Raw genomic sequence first — 23,787 nt, 5'->3', positions numbered from 1 at the left:
TTATAAGAAGTCACCTAGTTTATTTCACTGCACAAATCTCAGAACCGACAGCCTTTATTCAACTACCAACAATGAAGAAAACATTGATATTTTATTTTGCCCAGAATGTCTCAAATCTATCATTCTACATTCATACACTACTATAATAAGATACCCCTACCTCAATTATCATTGATAAAATAAACTAACTAGATCACAAAATCTCGAAAAAGACAAAACCCCTTTTTTATTTTCAGTTTTGTTTTCCACCCCTTAAAAACTCTCATCAGCCAACAACCGTCCGATAAACCTGATCCAGAAGCAGCTTCCGGGTGTTAGCACGACCCGAGTCAAACTCGTCGCGGTACCAACCAACCGATCTCTGAGCTTCCATAACGATCTGGGAAAGACCTGGACCGAGACAAGCATATAAAATTATTTCAAAAATCATGAAATGGAACACAGATAGAAGATATTAAGAAATAAGACAACGGTACCTTCTCGGACGGTTTGTTTGTTCTGCCGGATATCGTGTATGGTGGCGGAGATTTTCCAGTAGAGAGGGCGGCCCATGTAGAAGAGAAGAAGAAAGAATAGAGCAATCAAGACAATGCGGAAAGCAATCCTCGATGTAGACGACGCCATGAAATTATTCTGCCTTGGTCTCTTGTTCTTGTTCTATGAAGCTCTGAAACTCGTTTCTGAGAGGGGCCTGGGGCGAACAACGGAGATACCAGACAACTTCCGCAAATAATACTGTTTTGATCTCTTGTTCTTGTTTCGCTCCTTATACCGTGCTCAGATATTGCTATTTCCACGTCATTCTTTATTAATTTATTTACTAAAATCAAAATTCAATTTTTTTTTAAAAAAAGCATATCATTTTTTAAAGATACTTGTTTAACAAAAATTTTTTGTGACGTGAGTCGATATGCAATAAATTAATTTCATTAGCATTTTTTATTATGTTGGTAAAAAAAGCATTTTTTATTATATTATTGGGTTTTAACTTTAAAATTTAAATAGTATTCTATCATCCTCACGTCACTTTTATGATTTTGTCACATAGATATAATTTTTATCTTTAGTGAAATATCACACACACACACACACACATTATTGATGATTTGACAAACACTAAAACTAATCGTATATATCAAAAAGAAAACATTGTTCTCCGGTTCCAGCCTGTACACAGAACTTGCAACATTTATAATATATATTGAAAAATTTAATTTTTTTAATCTTTTAACTTTTAACTCACTTATAACTCAATCCTTCAATTATGATTCGCTACAACTCAATCCCTCAATTATAACTCATTACGATTCAGTCTCTCAACTTTTGATTCACCTATAACTCAGTCCTTATTTTTTAATTTTTTTAAAAATTTCTTATCAAATAAGAGGGATAAAAAAATGCTCATATATTATTTTAAAATATCCTCCTCTTACTCATTGATGTGAGATATAAGCTAATATAAAAAAAATTAACAAAAGTTAAGGGACTAATTTGTAACTGATTTAAAAGTTGAGAAATTGAGTCATAGGCGAGTCATAGTTAAAAGATTGAGTTACAACGAGTTATAGTTAAGGGACTGAGTTACAAGTGATTTAAAAGTTGGAGGATTAAAAAATTAATTTTTTCATATATATTTATATTAATAATGACTTGTAATGTAATACTCATTTCGTTCTTATTTATAAGAAAAACTATTATTTTATTTTTTTATATAAGCAAAATAATATTTTTAATAAAGATTTATTGCAAACTTTTTAAATTAACCCTCATAATTTATTATTTATAGTCATAAGAAATAATTAATGAAGGTTTGATTAACACGATTAATGAAGAATATTGTAGTTTAATTTTTTTATTTTCATATACAATTGATATAATTAATCAATTTTTTTAAATTAAATGATGCAATTTTTTTCTTCTACAAATAAAAACAGAAGGAGTATGGTGGACACATTTGTATTGCACAAATCAAGCTCTGCTATCTTGTTACTGAAAACTGAATGCCTTCTTTCTTCCTAGGCAATCCTATCCATTAATTCAAAGAATGTGATCAATGATGAGAGTGAATGGCCACAAAGATGGTTGAGACTGTCATGGTATTCTTCCGGTACTATGTAAAGAACTTGTGCTTATGAATTGATTGATGCCTGAATCTCTTCTAGTGTTTTCCCTCTGGTTTCTGGCACAAACTTTGCCACAAACAGAATGGTTACCAAGGAACATCCACCATACATGAATAAAGTACCTGACACACAATATCATAATTCAACCACATGTATCAGACAAAACAATTTTTTGAAGTATTTTTGCTTCACAGGAGTTGACCAAGTACTTACCAGGAGCATTCCAAATCATGAGAAAGTTGTAAGTGTATGAAACTATCCAAGCTCCTAACCAAGTCACCAAAACCACCAAGCTTCCAGCAATTCCCTTCACATTTATGGGAAATATCTGCCATACCAAAACTGCCGTTAGAATATTCTTCACATTGCTATGAACTCTTCACTAGACCTTTCCATTGCTAGGAACGATTCATCTGCTTGGTTGCTTTCACTTTTTCAGCTTAAGAACAAGGGGGGAAACTATTTCTAGATTTTCTCTACTGCTTGCATTTTCCTTTGAAGACTGCAAAATTCTTTGTCCCATGCTTTGGGCTTTCCTCTTCTCTATTTTCCTCAAGGCGATGTATTCATGATGCACAAAGAACAGAATTGGGACACACATACAGTAAAAAACTTTCCTGTAGTGTTAAAATGGATTGGATAGTTTGCAAAATGGCTTCAGTGAAAGCTTCTGCTTTGCCAATTGTACCAAATACAAACAAAAGAAGTCTATAGGAAAATATACTAACAGCAAAGATCTCAGAACTGACTTTTTATTCTTTAAAGCCATGCTGCAACAGCCAAAAACCATGGGAGCTATTGGTGTAGAGATATACATACCTCAGACATAATCACCCAAGGCACTGATCCCATTCCTATTGAAAATGCTGCAATATAGATCTGATACAAGCAGGGCCAGAAAAGATGTCACAATAAACACGTGCCTGAAAGAAACGAGACAAAATATTCAATTGTTGTCAAAAGCTGAAGAAGACGACTTACCAGCACTCCAGCAACAGCTAACATTGGTACCCAATCAAGCAATAAGCTTTGACCCTGATCCATGAGACACGAGCCCGGATTTTACATTTTAAGACGCATCACACACAATAGAAACTGGTTAAAATGTGATACAAAAGACTTACTCTGAGAAGGAAGGCAATTCCTGTGATGAAGCATCCTAAGAATGTCCCACTTGCAGAAACCTGCAATTGTACAGGCACTTTTACTAAGCATCAATGCTCCTGTCCAGCCTTCTGTGTTTAGATGGTAAGACAAATTGCATGATTAATGACCAATTTACCATTATGAGGGGCCTTCTTCCTGACTTGTCCATCAAAATGGCCCCCAATAAAGTGATTGGAATCTGTCATTCGTTTTAATAGATGAAGTTCAAACAGAGAAATGATGCGATATGCGATGGTTAGTGTAGAAGATTAGTAAAGGGATCAACCACCTGTATACAAGCATAGCCTATGGTACCAATGTTGGATGAAGAAAGTCCTACAAATCAAGTTATAAAGGAATAAATACAAAGGAAAAACAAATTAATTAATTCTTTTTAACATATCAGCGTATATATTGTTCTCAGTTCTCGCTTACCGGCAGCAACAAATGTCTCAGCGGCATAAAATCCTATACCATTGATTCCCACAGCTTGTTGACAAGCCATTATTCCAACCCCAATCTGCAGTTAGTGCAGAACGTTAAAAGTAAGATCCCTGAGCAGTTACATGAACAGTAGTAATTATGGATAAACTCATAAGCATGCCACTATGTTTTGGTTTGAATAGTTCTCATGTTCCTATGGGAAAAGTATGTTACTTACAACTACTGAGCGCACATGCTTGCTTCGGAACAAATCCAGAAACTGAGCTTTGGGAAGGCTCTCAAGAGTTGCAATATAATCCTGTTAGAAAATAATGTTGAGGCCAGCCCCTCTAACATGTCAAATCGATTAGAATTTTTCAGTTCAGCAAAAGTTGTTCAATCAATTAAGGAAGCTCAGAGTGCACCTGAATTTCAGCAGCTTCCTCAGAGACATCAGTATCTTTGCCACGAAGTCTGCCTAAAGCTGCATGAAAATCTTTTTCACGGCCAACCTTTGCCTGCAAACATTTTACTTTTATCATCCTTACATTGTTTTAGGACAAATCCAACACAAGAATTTTAGATTTTTTTTTTCATCTGCTATATTCAAGCATCTTATGAATATGTTTCTAGATGTTTGAGAAATGAAGTTTTCCTTATAACAAAAACAACTCATATCTTGAAGAAGAAAACAAGCTACAAGTTTTTACCAGCCATCTGGGTGACTCTGGGATAAAGCACAGGCCAATCAACAAGGAAATGAGAGGCATGAGACCTACAAATTTGAAATCAAACCAACAGTCAAACCATTTTTTTTTTTGCCATAATTGGCTCCACACTTTATGAGACAGTACAGTACCACAATGCTATAACTCACCAGATAAGGCCAGTGTCCTCCAAGTTACTACACTTCCTATTAAGAATGAGACTGATGATCCAATAACAATCATAAGCTGAGAAAAGAATCAAGTTATCTAAATGCCAACATGACTTTAATTAACCAGAGACAATACAAGCGTAACAATATATACTACACTCCCTCACCTGGTTTGTTGTTGCAAGCCCTCCTCGAAGGTTTTTGGGTGCTATTTCTGCTATATATACAGGGACCTGTTCCAGTTTTTCTGATTTTGTTAAGATTTTGAAATATACACTATACGTGATTGAGCTCAAACTACCAACATAAAAGCAAATACAAGTTATCACCAACTGATTGGTCTAGTGGTGGATGTTAGCGAGTGTTTTGTGGTTTGGCTCATTGTTACTTGTTCAGATTTTAACTCGGTCATTTTAACCCCATCAGTCCATTCCTTTATAGTTTCTATTTTTCTATAATAACACCAAGAGAAAAAGATAATCAGAGTTCATTGTTGTTATGAATTAATTACCACGTAGGAGATGACTCCGATTCCATAGCCTGTGAAAAATCTTCCAAGGTCAAGTGAGAAAGAACCCTACAGTATATATATTGAATAGAACATATGAACCCTACAATGGCTCAATTACATTAAGAGGTAAATAAAGAGTTGAACTTGAATTAGGTAGGAAATGCATATTTCTACCTTTGAGAAGAAGATTGCTATCCATCCAGTAATGCAAAAGCCTGATGACATTCTCATTGCCTGTCCCAAGAAAATTGAAGTCAACTCAGTAATTTGAGCCATTCGGATCAGGACAAATGGTCTTCAATTATAATTCCTCCAATAACATGTGTAAATATATAGCAGGTACACATTCAATAACATACACGATTGAAAATAATCTTTTTAAGGTTAAACATACCCCTTTCCTGCCCATGAAATCTGCAACCCGGCCACTAGTCACAGCCCCCAGCATTGCTCCAATGGTTACCAAGGAACCAAACATGGAATACTGCCAGTCCATTTTGAAACAAAGAAAATATTTATTAGGCACTACATTTCAAATAACATGAGATAAAAATAAGGATAACAAGGAGAAACAAATAAAAAATACGAATGATACCTCAGCAAGGGAAAGTTTAAGATCTGCTCTGATAGCCGCTTGAGTGGGTGCCGAATACCCTACCTGACAAAATAACAGCTTAAGCTAATTAAAAATACAAAACCTTTTTAACATTTAGTAGTAAACTGTATATTCTTAAGTCAATACGCATCACATTCTGAAAGGCAAAAGAGAAAGAAGAAGCAGGTATATATACTTAGTACTTACACAACTTCCAAAGGAGAAGGAACCACAAACAGCCACAAAGGTGCTGAGTAAAACCATATTAATGGATCCATTTTGAACCCTTTTGTCAGCTTCAGCATCTCTACAGGCCGCAGATTCTGTTGTTTTGTTTCCTTGTTGGATGAAAGGTTCCTGCAAATCCCCAAGCCTGTTGCTGTTGGCTTCTCCACTTTCAACGTCCTTGTACTGATCAATTCCCATTTTGATTTCTAAACGAAGTTATATATATAACCTACAAGCAGATTAAGAACACGAGACAAAAATAACACCTCAACCCCAATAACTCAGAGCGCAATATTGCAAACAGATGGAGAGCATGAAGAACGTGGTCAGCAATGCGTACTATTTATAATACACGTACCATACACTGAGATGGATATATATATATATATATAGCAGTATATATCCATGTGGTTGCTGTGTATTTCTACTATTAGTCTGACTTGTGGTTATAGCAAGTTGCATTAGAGTGGAAATTTTGTTTGAAAACAAGCATGTGGGAATATTGCAGCTGTCAGTGACGTGGTGGTGATTACAACAGGCCAATTTAGATAATCAGAGCCTCAGCCGATCCAGAAATTTAATTTTGGGTTCATTTTTGCTCTTTTAGGTTCACAAGATCTTGGGCAAGAAAAGAGAAAAGAAAAGAACAAATATCAAACCCACCTCCACCTATAAAAGCCTGAAAACTTTTGAACTTTTTAGATTTGAATATTTATTCAATCTAGATGGAGGACAAATTACAAGCAGACCAAATGAAGTATATTTTTTCATGGTAAAATAAACTCCCTTTCATACGCGTACATGATACACACATACCCCCCATGATGATCTGTGATGATTAGTTTATAATATAGGAAAAAGATTAGAAGGTGATCGAGTTTGGTGAAGGAGGGACAGTAGCATATATGATTGGTGCAGTTTAAGGGCTTACGTGGTTCTTAGTAGGATAGAAGGAAAGGACAAGTAATATGTGCGAGTGTTTGTGTTTTTTGGTCAATAAAAAATACTTTTTTTCATACTATTTATAAATAATTTCTATCAACCCCATCAACGTTGATATAACAAAAGCACAAAAAATAAAAATAAATAAAATTTTAAATATGGTCCTCAAATAAAAAATAAAAGGCAAACAAACAATATAATGTTTTTTTTTATCTTTCTTTTTCTTACTTTTCAAAAGTAATTTAAAAATTTTAATTTAAAACAAAATAATTTCATTAACAAATGACTTATAAAATAAATAAATTTGTTTTTAAAAGGTAATTAATATACAAGATCGGTGGAGAATATGTTATTTGATGACATTGGGTGTTCTCTCGTGTTCTGCTCCAAGACTAAGTACTGCACGTGGCCTTCAATGTCTCTCTCTCTCTCTCTCTCTGAGGTTGCAAGTGGTCGCCAATGGCTGTTTTTTGGATTAACAAATTGGATGTCCACAATAATGGTCGCCATCAGATTAGAAAATGTAACTAATTTGGAGAGCAAATAATCTCTTATATTAAATATTAATTTGTTGATGAAAATGCATAGAACAATACATAAAAACTAACTTTGGGGCATATATATGAATAATATGCATTTCTTTGAAATAAATAATATAAAAAAATCATGTTATCTTGGGCAACATTCGAAATATCGTTACTTTTTGGTCCCCTGATCTACAAAATGAATCATAATAAATTATCACAATAGAATTATCATTAGAACTGTACTGTTTACTGTCAGTTCATTCTTTTTATTACTGCTTGTATTAAAAAAAATATAAAGTTCATAGTAAAATATACTATTGATAATTTATAATTTATAATTAGTGTGATCTAAATCAGACTTATTACAATATACAGAAAATATATTTAATTATTTTTTTTATATCCATACAATGCAGGGTGCTTTGTGAATTATATTATCCTTGAGAGTTATAATCTATTTTAGAATCTCTAGAAAAAGTCACTTGGCTCGCTTGGTTAAAGTCAAGAGTTAAAATATAAGATTTTAACTAGTATGAAAAAAATATTCAGATTCGGCTTGTCAGAAAAAATATTAATATTCTTGCGTGAAATTGGATCATAAAAATCGAGAGCATTAAAAAAATTAATCTCATTGTTTCCCTTTTCAATAGGAGAAAACAAATTAATAAATTATCAAGTGATATGACCCCCTCAATTGCTTCTTATTTCTTTAAAAAGAAAAAAAGAAAAAAGAAATCCTTTCTCCATGCTTATGGGACGGGCGACAAAGACAACTCGTGTCGAGTCTGCACCCTAAAATATGCGGCAATATTATAATTTATGAAAATATAAAAAAAATAAACCCACAAACTCATCTTTTTAAAAATATTCAAATCAAATAAATTTTATTCTTGCCAAATTCATTATATATACACACACTCAAATATTTTCAAATTTATTATTTATATAATATAATAAATACTAATTGTGAAAATAGAAATTAATTAATTTATTCATTGATAAAACTGCTTGATTACATTGAAGCTTTTTTGGTGTTAAGTTATATTTCTTCTTTAATATTTTTCTCCATTCCCCCTTTTTTTTTGCCAGATTCTCCATTCCTCATCAATCTTAGTTGTGTGACAACTAATAAAAAGAAAAAAAGAAAACGCATTTACCCACATGACACGAGATTAGTTCGGGTTGCGAAAGTGATAGTATGTGATGGTAAAGTGCCAGAATTCATAATATACTTGGTCAAAGAAAATAACCTTTGATATAATAAAAATAATAATGATTTGAACATTTAAATTTATGAAACAAAATGTAATTTTTTTTCAATGATTGAAATTATGTTCACACTTACACTTCGTCTAACAGTGTAAGTTGTTGAAATTATTTCCAATACATTCACAGATAATATATTATTTTTTTATTACTTGCAAGTCTTCTTTTATGGAATTTAAAATTATAAAAGAATTATAATGAAAAATTAATAAAGTTGTGTGCATCCATCTAAATGAAAAATTTGAATTAAATTCAAATCTAAATTTAAATTCCTTATATCTACGTCACTTTACTGTAATAACTAATAACAAACCTGACTTGAATTACTAAACAAGTTTTTGTTTTGATGTGAATGAGAGAGACATCGTGGATCTTCTGCCAAGATGAATATAAGCTATAAGATCAAATCCCAAAAATACAGCCAAAACTGTCTAAGACGTTGAATAAATTTTCATTTTCGGGTGAAACTCAAATTTGTGAACCTCTTCGAGCCCACCGGCTATGATCACAATTAGCACTCGTCCGTCATGAATGCCCATCGAATTAAGTGGAAGGACGCAAAATAGAACCCATTAATAAAGCTTGCAATTTCTAATTAACTCGCTAATAATAACAACTCTATACCTTACGCATGTTTTGTTCAGTGTACAACAAATATGTACCAACCCAGAAATCACCCCCAAAATGTGATATATCTACGAATTGCTGAACAAGCACCTTCTAATGGATACTGCAAACTCACCAACCCTCCCAGGATGAAGGAGGGCTGCGCAAAGCCCAAGACACACAGCAACTGAAGCAATCATGAGAATGGCCGGCCGCGAGCTCAAGAATCCCCTCACAAGATGTCGATAACCAGATCTTTGAGGCGACTCTTCCATGTTCATTATGATATCACCCCCCAAAAGTGGTATCCTTCCACTTCTGTCGTAGTCACCTGCTGGACTTCTCAGTACTTTCAACTTCGCATCTGCTCTTGACCCGCCACCCTACAAATTATATCAATGAAGAAAATGCGTGTTGGTTTCCAAATCAATGTCACTATATCTTGCATGATAATGATCATTATAAAACCCTGGTAGACTGTGTAAATTTGGAGTCTAGGATGCAGAGAAGTTATTTAAAACAAGGTAGATGGCCCCATGCGTTGCATGAAGACTTTAAAATGAGTAACGCTATTCATGGCTGTTAAATGATGCAATTTGTCACAGGTTTTATATAGTAAATTGATTGATGATAATGTTCATGAATGAAAATTGAAACCATACATCAACTGTAGTGGAATTCAAGAGTACTGAAACATTAACAAAGAGCTTAATTGCGTACGAAGTTGGTAATTAATATGAGACACCCTACATAAACAGTAGGATCACAGTTAAAACGTTCAAGATTTACATAATTGCCACGTTGCATCCAGGGATAAAAACTGCCTTGTAACAGGAGTGTTAAACGATACCCATTAACTGCTTCTCTCAACTTGAATATTGATAAGTAATTATTTTATGTGTGTGTGTGTGGTTATCTAATATCTACGCCTACTTGGTCAGATTCAAGCATTGTTGAGCTTGAACCTAATTGAGAATAGCTCTCCCAAAGGCAATTGATAAGTAATTTTACTTCTCATTCCTTTTTCTCTCAATCATACTAGCTCACTGATGACATAAACACCTTTTCTATTTATAATCACTGCTCCCCTTCAATGGCAATCCATCTGCTTTCTTCTCCTTTCTAATTAAAGTTGTGTTTCTCAGGTCTTTCAAAACCAAGTTGATTCAGATCTCTTCTAGAGCCACATAATCCAAATTTATCATGCATGCCCATGTCATCAGGTCTAATCCAGATTCCATACTGTGAACAGAGCTAACAATTCGACTGCCTCTAGCTTGAAGAGAAGTTACCAAGCTTAAACTAAAATTAACCTAACTTATACCATCAATCTAAACACAAGCAACTCCATTTTATTCTCCCTAATTATATGTGGTAACAAAGACCCTATCAGATGCAAATGAAAAGCACATCTAAAAACTAAATTTCTTCATAATTTGTCATCACAAAACTATGAAGACATAAACAATAAAGTCCTAACCTGATTGCTGATTTTAACAACTGACGGAATGTTATCTTGATAGCAGCTTGGAGCAACTTTATGTCCATGCATTTCAGAAAAAACAGAGTACACGACAAAATCTCCACCTCTCCGATGTTTCTGATGAAGGAATTCTCTAGCTTGACAGGTATGTTTCAGTAGTAATGTCAAGTCAACCTCACTCATTCTGTTAATCACATTGTTGGTTTCCATATTGTCTGTCAAAATATTCAAATTCCCTAATATTTTCCCCAAAATGACAACTAAGTCATTGCACATCAGAAAGTCTATCAAATAACAAAATCTTTGAATTTGTGAAGATGTCATAGCTCTATGAAAATCTTCTGAAGTAGGATCCTTAAGCAGCCATGCTATATCTAACAGCAAGTCTGAGTATGCTGTATGTCTCAGTGCAAAAGCTTCACAGAAGCTGCAAATAGAACCGCCAGATGCAGCCTGCATTTGTTTTGAAAGAAGAGATACGTCTGGTTTTTGCTGCAATGTCTCAAATTCAGAGCAGATTTCTGCGTCCCCAATGAGTACAGGAATGAAGTTTGATAAACCAGACTCATTCTCCACCTATAGAAAAGGTAAGAAAAAACTATGAAATGGAAATTACGAATGGATGAAAAAGACAACAATCCAAAGATTTACAAAAATCTTCCAGTAAGAAATGTGAATTAACCACATTTTAAATGCATCAACTATCAAGAATCAATATCACTGGGAAATATGAATCAAATGGTTTTGGCAATCTATTTGAATATCGTGTTATATTTAATCATCAACACATGCAGTTCCATAACTAAAGCAAACTTTTAATAAATGCTGGACTCGAAGCAATAGTCCTCATTCCTACTGCAATCATCATCAATAAAATTGTACGGTTTATAATTATTTACAAGTCACCATCTACAATATGAATCAACAACTAAATCAAAAGTACTCTCCAATCAGTTGTGAATTATATAAATTGGCATGATTTGATCTTCTATGGTAGAATCACATGATTCTACAATTCATAATGTGTGAAAATGTTGGATATCCCCATAAACTAGTGAGTTGTGTGATTGTATTTTATCTGTGTAGCTGAGTGATATATAGAACTAGGATAGCATAGAGAAACAGAAGAGAAAGATAGATAAGGGGAGGGGGATAAGAGGAGAATAGAACTCAATCTCTGTTACTCAGAAAGCCTAGTTACAAACTAACCAAGACCATTTTATTCACAGCCATGGTTGTTAAAAGCCTACCCCCTCAAACTATCTTTTAACCCCCATAATTACCTCCCTCATTTATTAATAATTACACATCAATACCCCCTTCCCAAAAGGCCATTTTCCCCCAGGGTCAAGTGCACTGAAGTCTTCCACTGTACTGTATCAAAGCCACCAATTGAGTAGGGAAGAGTTGCAGGATATGAGGAGCAGTTAGAGAAATCAATGGAGGCAAAAAGATCCAATTGCAAAGGTACTCTTGGACCCTTTCCTTTATTGCAAATCACAAGGCCCATATGCTTATCTGGCAGCACAAAATCTATTACACCATTCCATTTCCAGGTCGCTGCCAGTTGTCCTGTTAACCTTTCTAGCTGAGCAACACCTGACACATTGAACCATGCAGATCGTTCAATCTTTGACCATGAAGTTCATTTACCTTTCTCACTTCGTGAAGTCCAACAACCAAGAGAACCCGACAGTGGTGATGGTGAAAAAACAGGAGTCGACAGTAACAGTGACAGAAAAACAGAAACAGACAATGATGATAAAAGAGAAACACGCAGTGGGGAGAACAATGAGACAGACAGCAGCGATGACCTTGCAACTCAAAGAAGCAGCTGTTTCAAAATGCTCCGAATCCTCACCCCCAATAAGTGACAAAGGAACCTTGGGTACCTTATTTGCAGCAGCCCTCACCCTCACCCACAAGTCTGCAACTACTAAACATTCGAAGGCCCAACAAGAATGTGCCAAGAAGCCTTCTTGAAGGCATAGCCGTCAAGCAAAAGGAGTTCTTGCAACTTGACGCACTCTCTTTGAGTGGGTGGCAAAAAAGACCCACCTTTTTGGACTACCTTGTCCCAGGGCTCCCAAATGCCACCACCTAAGTCACTGGGTTTGTCCTTCCATGAGATAATTTGTTGGAGCCTACCAATACTTCTGGCTTCAAGCAAGGTGACAGGTTTGAAAAAACTGCACCACAGCCGCAGGTTTTGGCTTGAGACCCACCACACAGCAGCTGAAAAGGTAGCTCTCTGGTATTTGAAGCTTGCTAGTAATAAAGTCAAATGCATCATTGAAGTTAGACACCACCATGCTGTCATAGCCACATCCCATCTGCCGCTGATTTTCTGAATGACTTGGATTCCATCATGTTAGGCTAAGAATCAGTGGCTCTAATACCACTTATACGTAGTCATAGCATAGCAGAGACAACTAGAAGAGAAAGACAGGAAATAGATGAGATAGTAGGGAAGATGGGGGGGGGGAAGAGGAATCAGAAATCAATCTTTATCACTCAAAAAGCCCAGTTACAAACTAATTGAGACCATTTAATTTTTGACCTGGTTACATCCCCTAAATACACTTAAACTTCCATAACTAACTCCCTCATTAATTTAGAATTACACAGCAGCTGACAAGGTAGTTCTCTGGTATTTGAAGCTTGCTAGTAATACAGTCAAATGCATCATTGAAGTTAGACACTACCACGCTGTCATAGCCACATCCCATCTCCCGCTGATTTTCTGAATGACTTGGATTCTATCATGTTAGGCTAAGAATCAGCGGCTCTAATACCACTGATACGTAGTAATAGCATAGCAGAGACAAATAGAAGAGAAAGACAGGAAATAGATTAGATAGGAGGGAAGAGAGGGGGGCGAAGAGGGAGCAGAAATCATCTTTATCACTCAAAAAGCCTAGTTACAAATTAACCGAGACCATTTAATTTTTGACCTCGTTACACCCCCTAACTACAACTCCCATAACTAACTCCATCATTTATTTAGAATTATGTATCACCGAGTGTTGTACTTGTTAAACATCAATCTTTTTGGGACAATGAGTTGACAAACAGCGCTGTATTTTTATTATTGTCCACATCTCTTATCAAGAAAGAAAAGAAGCATATTTTGTTGTGGTGATCTTAAGAATGAGTTATTCATAAAGTGGTGCTAATGATCTTATCTATGACATATGGTTTAATACTTGCATTAACTGTTGGGCTAAATTTAGGATAAAACTACATGGACCTCTCATATTTTAAAAACATAGATGACCCACCCCTGAAATAGAAAGTTGTGCAACAATTCAGTATGAATTCTAATTTTTTAACTAAATTACCTTCGGTTAACCTAAATATACTTCATTGTCAAATTTAATGAAGACAAAATCTCCCCTTTTATTTTTATCAGTGCGATCTACTCTTTCATTTTTGATGAATATTTGGATACAACATATATTTTAATACAATGACTCAGAGAATGATGGTTTTTTTATGTGTTGATATTTATTTCTCTAGAAAATGAACAGACCCATAATAATGAACAGACCCTGAATAATAGAAATGTAATACCAACCCAGCTGGTATATAATGCTTTAGTTAATACTACTAAGTTTTGACCATGAATTTTTTTACAAAAAAAAAAAAGAACACATCAAAAGTTTCTAAATAAGAGATTCATATTCAACGAGCCCTGCAGTAATTATAATCAACACAAGATCTCAACACTGGAAGCATAGCAATCCAAAACAAAACACTCAAGTCAACATTTAGGTAAGGCTTGAAAGAAAGAATTCATCAAGCAATGTCTACCTCAATAAATGCAGGTCCAAATATGTTTGGTTCTGTATGAGGGACGTAAATCTTGTACAACTGACTGTCAAAAGCACAAGAAATGCCATCTCCTGCCCAGTTATGAGGAGATGCAACACAATATTCGTACTTTAAATACTTTCCTGAAAAAGATACAAGAAGCCTGCCATGATAAACACCATACTATAGTGAGAGGTGCGCTAACAATTGAACAAGCATGTTAAATGAGAGGACAAGCTGTCTAGAGAATTAAGTTGTTATTTTGTACAGCTTCTTCAGCCCTGTTTCTGATTCCGGTTGCCTGATGTAATTCTTTTGTTATTAATATATCTCCTTTCATTCAAAAGAAAGAAAGAAAGAAAGAAAGAAAGAAAGAAGAATATTAAATGAGGTACAATACAAGATAACAATTTAATGTTGTGCAGTTGAGCTTATATTAACAGCATTGAATGGTAAGAAAACCTTGTAAGGCATGATAAACTTAGGAAGAATTTATTTTTTAAAAAAAGAATTAAGCGTGACAACAAAAGGAGTAAATCAAAAGACAGCCACCAATACATCCCACATGCTCTGGAATCTTAAACGAACTAATAACTTAAACGTACAGATACAAAAGGGGTGTTGATTATGCTTCTAGGTTTAACGGGGTCAAAGCACATTTCCACTCGAACCACTCAGCCATTGCATTCTGCATCTTCCTCTCCCTCACCGATCCCTACTGGAACTGCCCTTACTTTCACATTGCCAAGAAATACATATGAAAATGAAATGCAGCGTGCACACAATATACTTATGTTTGTTCCTGTACATGATACGGAAAATAAATCCACAATGGTAAAAAATGATACAATAGAAGAGGTGATATGTTCACACCGAAACTTAGGCTGCTTCAAGTTACTTCCACAAGCAACAAATTCCATAGGTTTTCCAGCCTCAAAGTATGTAGGATGAACATAGTGAAGCCTTGGTGCGTGCACCTTTATCTGAACTTCCATCACAGAAGTTTCATCTGCAATCATTAAAATCTTCTGATTATTTTTCACAATTTGAGAGATTTAAGAATTATAACCTTCTATAAAATATATTAGCTTACGTTTAAAAAAGCTGAATATCATCTATAAATACTTTCAGATCACAGTTTTGCAGAAAAACACAAAGGGATAAAACCTGAAATATTAAAAATTTAAACCGGATATTTCAGCAACCATGCTGGAGGATAGTGCAATTGAGGAATTTATGCAAAGACAACAATTTTGAGGATAAAATTCTAATCTAACATCTCAAAATCAATGCAAATGAAATGTAAATCAAAAAGAAAATATATTTAGTTAACCGAAAGGTGAACAGATAGAACATCAATAGACCTTTCAAAATGCGGAAGATCATGTCATTTAGATGAACAAGTGCAGTGCCTCTTCCAGATAGCATCTTTCTTGGAGCTACTAGGTCTTGAACATAATATAGAGGGTCTTCAAGTAACTGCACCATTCATAAGAGAGAGAATGAATAAAAGAAACCATGGCAGGTTCGGTAAAACATGGTAAATTGAGCAGCTTAAGTAGAAGAAACCTATACTGCTAAGAGTGAAAGCAGGGTAATTGATCATAAAACTATTTAAGAGGATGAGAATGGATAGTTTTTGTTCACTTCCCCAAGAATATTTACTTGAGGAAAATCAACTTCTTCAGGTCTAACATGCTTAATCATCACAAACAACAAAACGGCACCTCCCAAACTAAGAATAGATACGACGTTACACAAAGGATAGCCAGTTAATCCTTACATTTGTCCACATAAATCTAGGCATAGCAACAAAAACTGTCAGGATTGTACACCCAGGGCGGATATAACCCTCCAGCTCAACAGGCATACTGGCCAACCATTGGAATATCTACAAGCACATTTGACTGCATGTTAATCTGTTACCAATGTCGAAACAGTAGAAGATTTTACCACTATGTAAATACTAAACTGTAATAACAATGCTTTAATATACTTGATGTCGTAGCCTTCTGGGAAACTCCGCAGGATTCCAATCATAAAGCTTAAAAGATACCCGACCTGTTGGGCACTACAAGTAAGTATTGGATCAGCAAATCACACTTATCTATTCCTGCATGAAATAAAATATTCAAAAGGCATGAAGGACACAATTGAGCAAACTTACCATGGATGAGTAAGCACTCTTGTCACAATATGATGGTGAATAAGAAATATCAGAATTCTCTTTTCTACCATTCACTTGTGTATCACCGTAAGCAACATAGGACACAAAATTATCATTTTTAGTGTTCAGGGTATCAGGAGCTGAACATGGCGTAGTAAATTGTCCATCTTCATGCTCCAGAGCAGTTTCTATTTCGTTTATCTCACTGCTTATATGGGAACTATCTGCATGATTTGAGCAATGACCATTAAACATCTTGTACTGTAAAAACATACTTTTTGTATCAAAATATCACTAGACTGATTAAAAAAATTTACAACGCTATTGAGATAAAAAATAAACCTTTTCCCGCATCAACCTCAGCCTGTTTAACAGGTTGAACTTCTTGATCTTCTGCAGCTCTGGTTTCTGTAGGCTTTCTACGCCTTCGGTTGTTGTGGCGCTCTAATTTTCTTCGACAGCTTCGTTTACCTTCATCAAAATCTGGTAAGATGTGAAACCTGACAAGCAAGAGGCTAGGTCAGGGAGAGATAATTATAAGGGGGCCAAACGACAGGACTATGACAGACAAAGAAAACATGAGAATTGTCACTCCACCAGAATTCAAAACTATGTCAGCACAACCATCTCACGCAGAATGCGTTAAGCATGAAAATGATCCACATCACAAATCAAGTCGAACCATGACAAACCAGGACTTGTACATTCAGAAAAATAAAGGAAGTGAACTGAATTACAAATGAACCCCCCCCCCAAAAAAAAAAAGTGATTCTTCAAGCTTGGCGCTATCATTAAAAATGCCCACCCAATGGCCGGTGAACATTATAAAAGATTCCAGTTCCCTCGTTTCCTAAGTTCAAGGTTATATATTATGTACTATCATTTCGATTTCCAAAAACGAAAACTAACCCTATTTTCTCCAGACCAGAATGCAGTAACGAAAGAGATGTGCTCGATTAAATTATGAAACAAAATTGCATTTCCGTAATCTAATTTAAGCTTACTTTCCACACTGCTGGCAGTATCTCTTAGCGTCCCCATCAAGTATAACTGTACTAGCGTTCGCGCAACGCAGGCAAACCCTGTGCCTTCGATGATACCCTTTGAGCTCACTAATATCTGCCTCGCACCCAGGTACCTGGCACCGTGCAATTCCAGCCGATGCCCGGACGGTGCGAGCGCGCTTCTTACCAGGCAAACCTTCTTCCTCGAGCTTAGCATCGACCTCCGGGCATGCACATGGGACCCGACCGGCCAGGTAATTGGAACAAGTCAGCCTGGGGTCTCGCTTCCGAACCTTCTCGGAACTGGGAATCTCTTGAGGAGGAAGCGCCGGATTTTGAAGAACATCTGAATGAGGGGGATAATCGTCAAAGGAGAGAGCTAAATTCTCGTCCAAGCTAAAATCCAAAAGGCAGTCCAGGTCCCAAACAGATGAAGAGTCTTCCGACAAATGATGTTGCGCCTCCATCTCAGAATCCCCCGGTGGCCTATCGAGGACCGATGGTGGCGGGGACAGCTGCTGCTGCGGCGATTTGGTTGAAGTAGGAGTAGAAGGACCTTGTGTTTCCATTATCGCGGATTAGTGGGTAGGATATGATGGTGGTGGTTGGGTGTTTGCGTGAAAAGGGCAGTAGACGGCGGCGGTAGGTGGTGGTGGTTTGATGCATGTGGTTGTTCTTTTGATTGATTTTTACGTCTTCTTGGATCTTGAGGGTAAAATGGCCAGGTGGGGTCTTCTGTGGCGACACTCTGAATTTTCATTCATCACGCGCTCATGTTCCACTCGCATTTACGTTTTCTGGGAGATTCCCTTGTTTTTCTAAAAAAAAAACGGTTTTATGGGAGATTCCAACTTTTCTGCGTTGTGACATGACACGAATATTCAAGGTTCAGATCATCTTTTGCAGTGAACATTTTATATCGGCCTCTGTTCTCAGAATAACAAGTGAAACGATAGAGCAACCTCGCAACCCAAATCTGTCCCCTGTTGGAATATTTATTTAATTATAAATTAACATTAATTAATAAGTCTAAATAGATTGGTCTTTATGATCTTGTGTGGATCGTAATATGAGAACCACACAAGTGAGTTCAATGGGCAGAGACTCAACCCACAACCCAATAGCCGTCAGGTATTCCCTATCTCTTAACTGACTGAATCAGAGATAATAAGATATATAATTATTTGTTATCTAATAAGGTGGTTACCGATCTGATCTATATAAGTCAATTAGTTGATAATTGCGAACACACGACTCTTTTCTTTACTTTCATTATCTATGAACTCTCTGAAGGCTCTGGAACCTGTGGGTTGTGTACCTGTCTATACTCGAGATAATCGAGATTTCTCTAACATTCATGGATTCTTTAGGTACGCATGAATTACTTTATTCTATCATATTTTATTATACATATGAATTGAGATATCCGATCTAACACATGGCATCAAAGCTATGGTTACGAACATTAATTTATATATCTCAATTCAATATCTTATGTTTACAATGATAAGTAATTCTTTTCCAACTTAACATGTTTGAATTTGATTTAACATGTACATATATTTTATTAGTTGCTCTTTCCTCCCTTCATTATTGCCTTAATTGACGCCGGAATGAGTGGTTGGTACGTCTCGGGAGCTGGTGTCATTGAGCCACCGGAAGTCTCTGTCTGAGATCATAATTTACAGCCTACACAGTGTCACGTTTATGCTGTCAAAAAAAAAAAACCTCCCAGCTTCTGTCATCGCGTCATCGAATAAAGGATGCAACAGGTTCCTGTTTTATGAGATACGCTGGCTGGTTCACGGCACTGGGTAGTCGCTGTACGTTTTATGTTTATGCGACAACTGCCACCGGTTCCCCGCCCAACGGCATTGTCCTCTCTGGCAGCTGGAACTCCTACGCGCCGGTGACTTCACCCCTTCTTCCTCGTTCCTCTTGCACGGCAGTCACACACGTCTCACCTGATGAACAGCCGCCGTGAAGGTGTCGGAGTCGTGGTGGCTGGCTGCCGCTCCATGGACGCCGGCGTCATAAGGGTGGAACAGCCATGAATGCCGGTGCCCCTTCTTCCTCGTTCCTCTTGTGCTGCAACCACAGACCCAGAAGACAAGGTCAGAAACTAGATCCTAGGGATCTGGTTTCCTAGTACTGGGCCCATATTTCGTTTGAGCCCGGATTCATTACTTAAAATAAAATTTATGGTAGGCTGGACCAGGTCCACTGGGCACAAATCGTATGGGTCCAATATAATTATAAAAAAAAATTCTGTTAATTGCGTTTCGGCCCTAGTTTTAAATTACCTCCTTTGGCTCATAATTCCTTGAATTTACAAATTAGCCCCATGATATTTTTAAAAATTATAGTTTAGACCCTTAACTTTCAGAATTGCAATTTTGACCCAAATCTCTTCTAGAATTACTTATTTACCCCTGATTACCTTTCAAAATTTCACTTAAGTCCTAGATACGTTTCCTAATTCTCAAAAAACCCTAAGGACTTTTAAAATTATGTTGTTTTGTCCTAAGGTCATAAAATTTGTGATTTTGTGAATTACTGATGATGTTTAGGATCTTGTAGTATGGATAATGGACATACCCCATAGGTGTGACATTATTAATGTGATTTTGATAGTTGGCTTTGAGAATAAACTAATAGCACTTCTTTAATGTGTTAGATATTTGTTGTACCCTATAGGTATGAAAATGTTTAATACATTATTTTGTATGGATTTTTGTATGAGCTAAATTGTATGGTATATGAGCCTTCTTGGTGCATGATTATAGTTGCATAATTGATTATCGCTTGTTGGGGAATTCTGTTTTATAATTATATTGTGCACGCATAATTAATATTTCCCATTTTCTGTTTTGCGATTTCAGTTTCCGCTTTTACGCAACTATCCTTTGTGAAGGCTCTAAATGGGACTAATTATGATGACTAGAAAGAGTCCTTAACTATGTATCTGACCATTTTTGAGAAAGATTTAGCTATGAGAGAACCTAAACCTGCGGATCTCTCTTCCGAGTCTAGTACTTCTGAAATGGCCTTCCATAAACAATGGAGTGAGTCCAACCAGATCTGTCTGGCGATCATCAAGTACACAATTAAAAAGGAAATTAGGGATAGCATTCCTGAAAAGGATACTGCAGTAAAGTACTTGAAAGCTATTAGTAACAAATACAAGAAGTTTGACAAAACTCAAAAGAACTACTATCTATCACTTCTAGACAATACTCGATATGACGGAGTTTTTGGTGTCAGGGAGCACATTCTGAAGCTTGTTCATTACTACAACAAGCTTAAGTCATATGGGATTGATTTAGGTGAAAGTACCTTGGTTTACAGTGTTCTTCAATCACTGCCATCAGAGTACGCATTCTTAAAGACTTCATACAACTCACAAGAAGCTGAATGGTCTGTTGACCAGATGATATTGATAGTCACTCAAGAAGAGGAAGCTATAAAGAAGAATTCCTCTCACTCAATAGACTATGTTTCTCATGGCTCTAGCAGCAAATTTGGAGGGTCATATGAGAAAAAGGGAAATGCCCCAAAGCCTAATAATCCAACCTTTAAGAAGGATGGTGATAAGAGTGAGAAGTCGAGGAAGAAACCCTTTAAAAGGTCATGCAATTATTGCAAGAAACCGGGTCATATTAAAGCTAATTGCTTCAAATTGAAGAACAAACAAGAAAGTAAAGGTACAACTCTTCAAACTGCCCCTCTAGCTCTAGTTTGTTTTGAATCTAACACCATTGAAACTTCCTTTGACTTATGGTGGCTGGATTCTGGTGCCACTATACATGTTGTGAATTCTCTATAAGGGCTAAGAAACCAGAAGGTTCCAAGTGAGTCACAGAGGTCAGTCTTTGGCATAGCGGGGAGCAAGGCATCGTTTGAATGCATTAAAACTGTTTCTTTATATTTAAATTTTGGTCATATTTTACATTTGAACAATGTTATTTATGTACCTTCTGTAAAGAGAAATTTAATTTCAACTTCTGCATTGGATATTTGTGGCTATTCATTCTTCCAAGGAAATGGGAAAATTGACATTTGTTTTGATTCCATTAATGTTGGTGTTGCTTCCTTGATATATGGTTTATATTGATTGAATGATTGATCAATTGAACTTCCTAATCTCCATATCAATGCTGCTATTGGGCATAAACATTAAAGGCCTAATGATAATTCCTCTATGCTATGGCATCGTCGTTTGGGTCATATCTTTAGAGAGAGATTGAAGCGCATGACCAAGCAAGGTGTCTTACAAGACCTTGATTTCTCAAATTTTGAGACTTGTGTTAATTGCATAAAGGGAAAATTCCCTGCTAGAGCTAGAACTAAAAGGGCAAAGAGGTCTGAAAACACTTTAGACCTAATCCATACTGATATCTGTGGACCTATCACACCTCCGACTATAGGTAGTTTTAGATATTTCATCACCTTTACAGATGATTACTCTCATCATGGATAGATTAAACTCTTGCGTGAAAAAGGTGAGTCCCTTAATGCATTCAAGACCTTTAAAGCAGCAGTCAAATTAAAATCTAGCAAGTTGATCAAGTGTGTGAGATCTGATAAAGTAGGAGAATTTTATGGGAGATATACTGAGACTGGCAGGAACCTTGGGCTATTTGCTTTGTACCTTTAAGAGCATGGCATTGAAGCTCAGTATACTATGCCTGGGACCCCACAACAAAATGGGGTTGCAGAAAGGCAAAATCATACTCTCATGGATATGGTTAGGAGCATGATCAGTCACTCCTCATTGCCGGAATTCTTGTGGGGTGATGCACTTAAAACTACTGTTTATATTTTGAATCAAGTTCCTACCAAGTCAGTTCCAAAGACTCCATATGAGTTGTATTTTGGAAGGACTCTTGTGCTGAAGCATATGCGAGTTTGGGGTTGTAAAGCACAGGTAAAACCTTACAATCCACAACAGATAAAGCTTGATGCTAAAATTGTTGATGGTTTCTTTATTGGCTATTGCATCGGATCTCGTGGGTACAGATTCTATTGTTAAAATCACACTACTAAGGTAATTGAATCTGATCGAGCTTATTTCTTTGAAGATGCCTTAGACAGTGGGAGCTCTATGCCTAGGCATATTACTTTGCATGACGAAAGTAACATCTTGCCTATGCCTATCTTGACAACCCCTCATGTTGACAGAAATAATGCCGTAGATCAGGATGAAGCTCAAGATAAACCACCTTTAAAGGATGATAGGGATCTGGTTGTTGAACCAAGACGGTCCCAAAGGGTTCGCGGGTCTGCTATTCTAGATGATTACATGGTGTATTTGCAGGAATTTAATTCAGATGCTATTGATAGTTTAGACCCAATATGTTACCAAGAGGCTATTTCTAGCTCACATTCTTCTGAATGGTTGAAGGCTATGAGTGAAGAAATTGCCTCTATGTACCGCAATCACGTATGGGAGCTTGTAAAGCTACCAAAGGGGTTTAAACCAGTGGGTTGCAAGTGGGTCTTTAAAACAAAACGAGGAGCTAGAGGTAAAATTGATAGATATAAAACCAAACTTGTAGCTAAAGGCTACAACCAGAAAGAAGGTATTGATTACATAGAAACCTTCTTTCCGGTATCCACCAAAGATGCTTTTAGAGTGGTAATGACTTTAGTTGCACAACTTGATCTTGATCTTTACCAGATAGATGTCAAGACTGCGTTCTTGAATGACAATTTGTATGAAGAAGTCTGCATGACACAACTTGATGGTTTTGTTAAATTCGGTAAAGAACATCTAGTATGCAGATTAAAGAGATCTATCTATGAGCTAAAACAGGCCTCTAGGCAGTGGTATCTAAAATTTGATGAAGTTATCACCTCTCTCAGTTTTGTTGAGAATGTCTCAGATCAGTGCATTTATCAGAAGTTTGATGGGAACAAGTTTGCCATTCTTGTTCTCTATGTTGATGATATCTTGTTAGCCAGCAATTCAATAAATTTCCTCAATGAGATAAAGCGCCTATTGTCTTGCCATTTTAACATGAAGGATATGGGTGAAGCCTCCTTTATTCTTAGGATACAGATTCATCGTGATAGA

General features: G+C 36.2%; 3 protein-coding genes across 4 annotated transcripts; all 3 read right to left on the bottom strand.

Moving 5' to 3' along the window:
* LOC129307652 (uncharacterized) lies at positions 1-745 on the bottom strand. The gene is made up of 2 exons (XM_054948505.1): positions 477-745; positions 1-390 (listed from the first exon to the last, which is right to left on the bottom strand). The coding sequence occupies exons 1-2, from the start codon at positions 622-624 to the stop codon at positions 266-268; spliced, it is 273 nt and encodes a 90-aa protein (XP_054804480.1). The 5' UTR covers positions 625-745; the 3' UTR covers positions 1-265.
* A 1,180-nt stretch (positions 746-1,925) lies between these two features.
* LOC129309350 (sugar transporter ERD6-like 16) lies at positions 1,926-6,238 on the bottom strand. Of its 2 annotated transcripts, XM_054950906.1 has the most exons (18): positions 5,883-6,235; positions 5,676-5,738; positions 5,475-5,564; positions 5,255-5,314; positions 5,081-5,146; positions 4,737-4,802; positions 4,570-4,645; positions 4,403-4,467; positions 4,118-4,210; positions 3,931-4,011; positions 3,705-3,789; positions 3,559-3,605; positions 3,406-3,468; positions 3,248-3,307; positions 3,105-3,158; positions 2,943-3,002; positions 2,337-2,451; positions 1,926-2,245 (listed from the first exon to the last, which is right to left on the bottom strand). In XM_054950906.1, the coding sequence occupies exons 1-18, from the start codon at positions 6,099-6,101 to the stop codon at positions 2,130-2,132; spliced, it is 1,479 nt and encodes a 492-aa protein (XP_054806881.1). In that variant the 5' UTR covers positions 6,102-6,235; the 3' UTR covers positions 1,926-2,129. The 2 variants fall into 2 exon arrangements, with proteins under 2 accessions (XP_054806881.1, XP_054806882.1); XM_054950907.1 differs by lacking the exon at positions 5,081-5,146 and having other exon boundaries at positions 5,883-6,238.
* A 2,965-nt stretch (positions 6,239-9,203) lies between these two features.
* LOC129308496 (squamosa promoter-binding-like protein 7) lies at positions 9,204-18,484 on the bottom strand. Its single transcript, XM_054949620.1, has 10 exons — positions 17,712-18,484; positions 17,050-17,207; positions 16,708-16,931; positions 16,537-16,611; positions 16,324-16,431; positions 15,905-16,019; positions 15,414-15,549; positions 14,541-14,703; positions 10,725-11,303; positions 9,204-9,627 (listed from the first exon to the last, which is right to left on the bottom strand). Exons 1-10 carry the CDS (start codon positions 18,278-18,280, stop codon positions 9,334-9,336), a joined length of 2,421 nt encoding a protein of 806 aa, XP_054805595.1. The 5' UTR covers positions 18,281-18,484; the 3' UTR covers positions 9,204-9,333.
* Between the last annotated feature and the right edge of the window lie 5,303 nt (positions 18,485-23,787).

This window comes from Prosopis cineraria, unplaced genomic scaffold, assembly GCF_029017545.1.
Source record: "Prosopis cineraria cultivar Desert tree isolate PC_DT_omini unplaced genomic scaffold, ASM2901754v1 PC4, whole genome shotgun sequence".
In the NCBI taxonomy this organism is placed as follows: domain Eukaryota; kingdom Viridiplantae; phylum Streptophyta; class Magnoliopsida; order Fabales; family Fabaceae; genus Prosopis; species Prosopis cineraria.
This window is presented reverse-complemented; position numbering and strand designations above follow the sequence as displayed.

Bases quoted from the DNA above. Each gene is read 5' to 3' on its own strand.
- LOC129307652 (XM_054948505.1), bottom strand. From the start codon at position 624: ATGGCGTCGTCTACATCGAGGATTGCTTTCCGCATTGTCTTGATTGCT. The intron at 391-476 runs GTACCGTTGTCT...GTCTCGGTCCAG, and splicing joins CAAACAAACCGTCCGAGAAG to GTCTTTCCCAGATCGTTATG.
- LOC129308496 (XM_054949620.1), bottom strand. From the start codon at position 18,280: ATGGAAACACAAGGTCCTTCTACTCCTACTTCAACCAAATCGCCGCAG. The intron at 16,932-17,049 runs GTTTATTTTTTA...CAAATCATGCAG, and splicing joins TGAGGTTGATGCGGGAAAAG to ATAGTTCCCATATAAGCAGT. The intron at 16,432-16,536 runs GTATATTAAAGC...ATGTGCTTGTAG, and splicing joins CCAGAAGGCTACGACATCAA to ATATTCCAATGGTTGGCCAG.
- LOC129309350 (XM_054950906.1), bottom strand. From the start codon at position 6,101: ATGGGAATTGATCAGTACAAGGACGTTGAAAGTGGAGAAGCCAACAGC. The intron at 4,646-4,736 runs GTGAGGGAGTGT...TTCTTTTCTCAG, and splicing joins GGCTTGCAACAACAAACCAG to CTTATGATTGTTATTGGATC. The intron at 3,308-3,405 runs GTAAATTGGTCA...GTACAATTGCAG, and splicing joins GAAGAAGGCCCCTCATAATG to GTTTCTGCAAGTGGGACATT.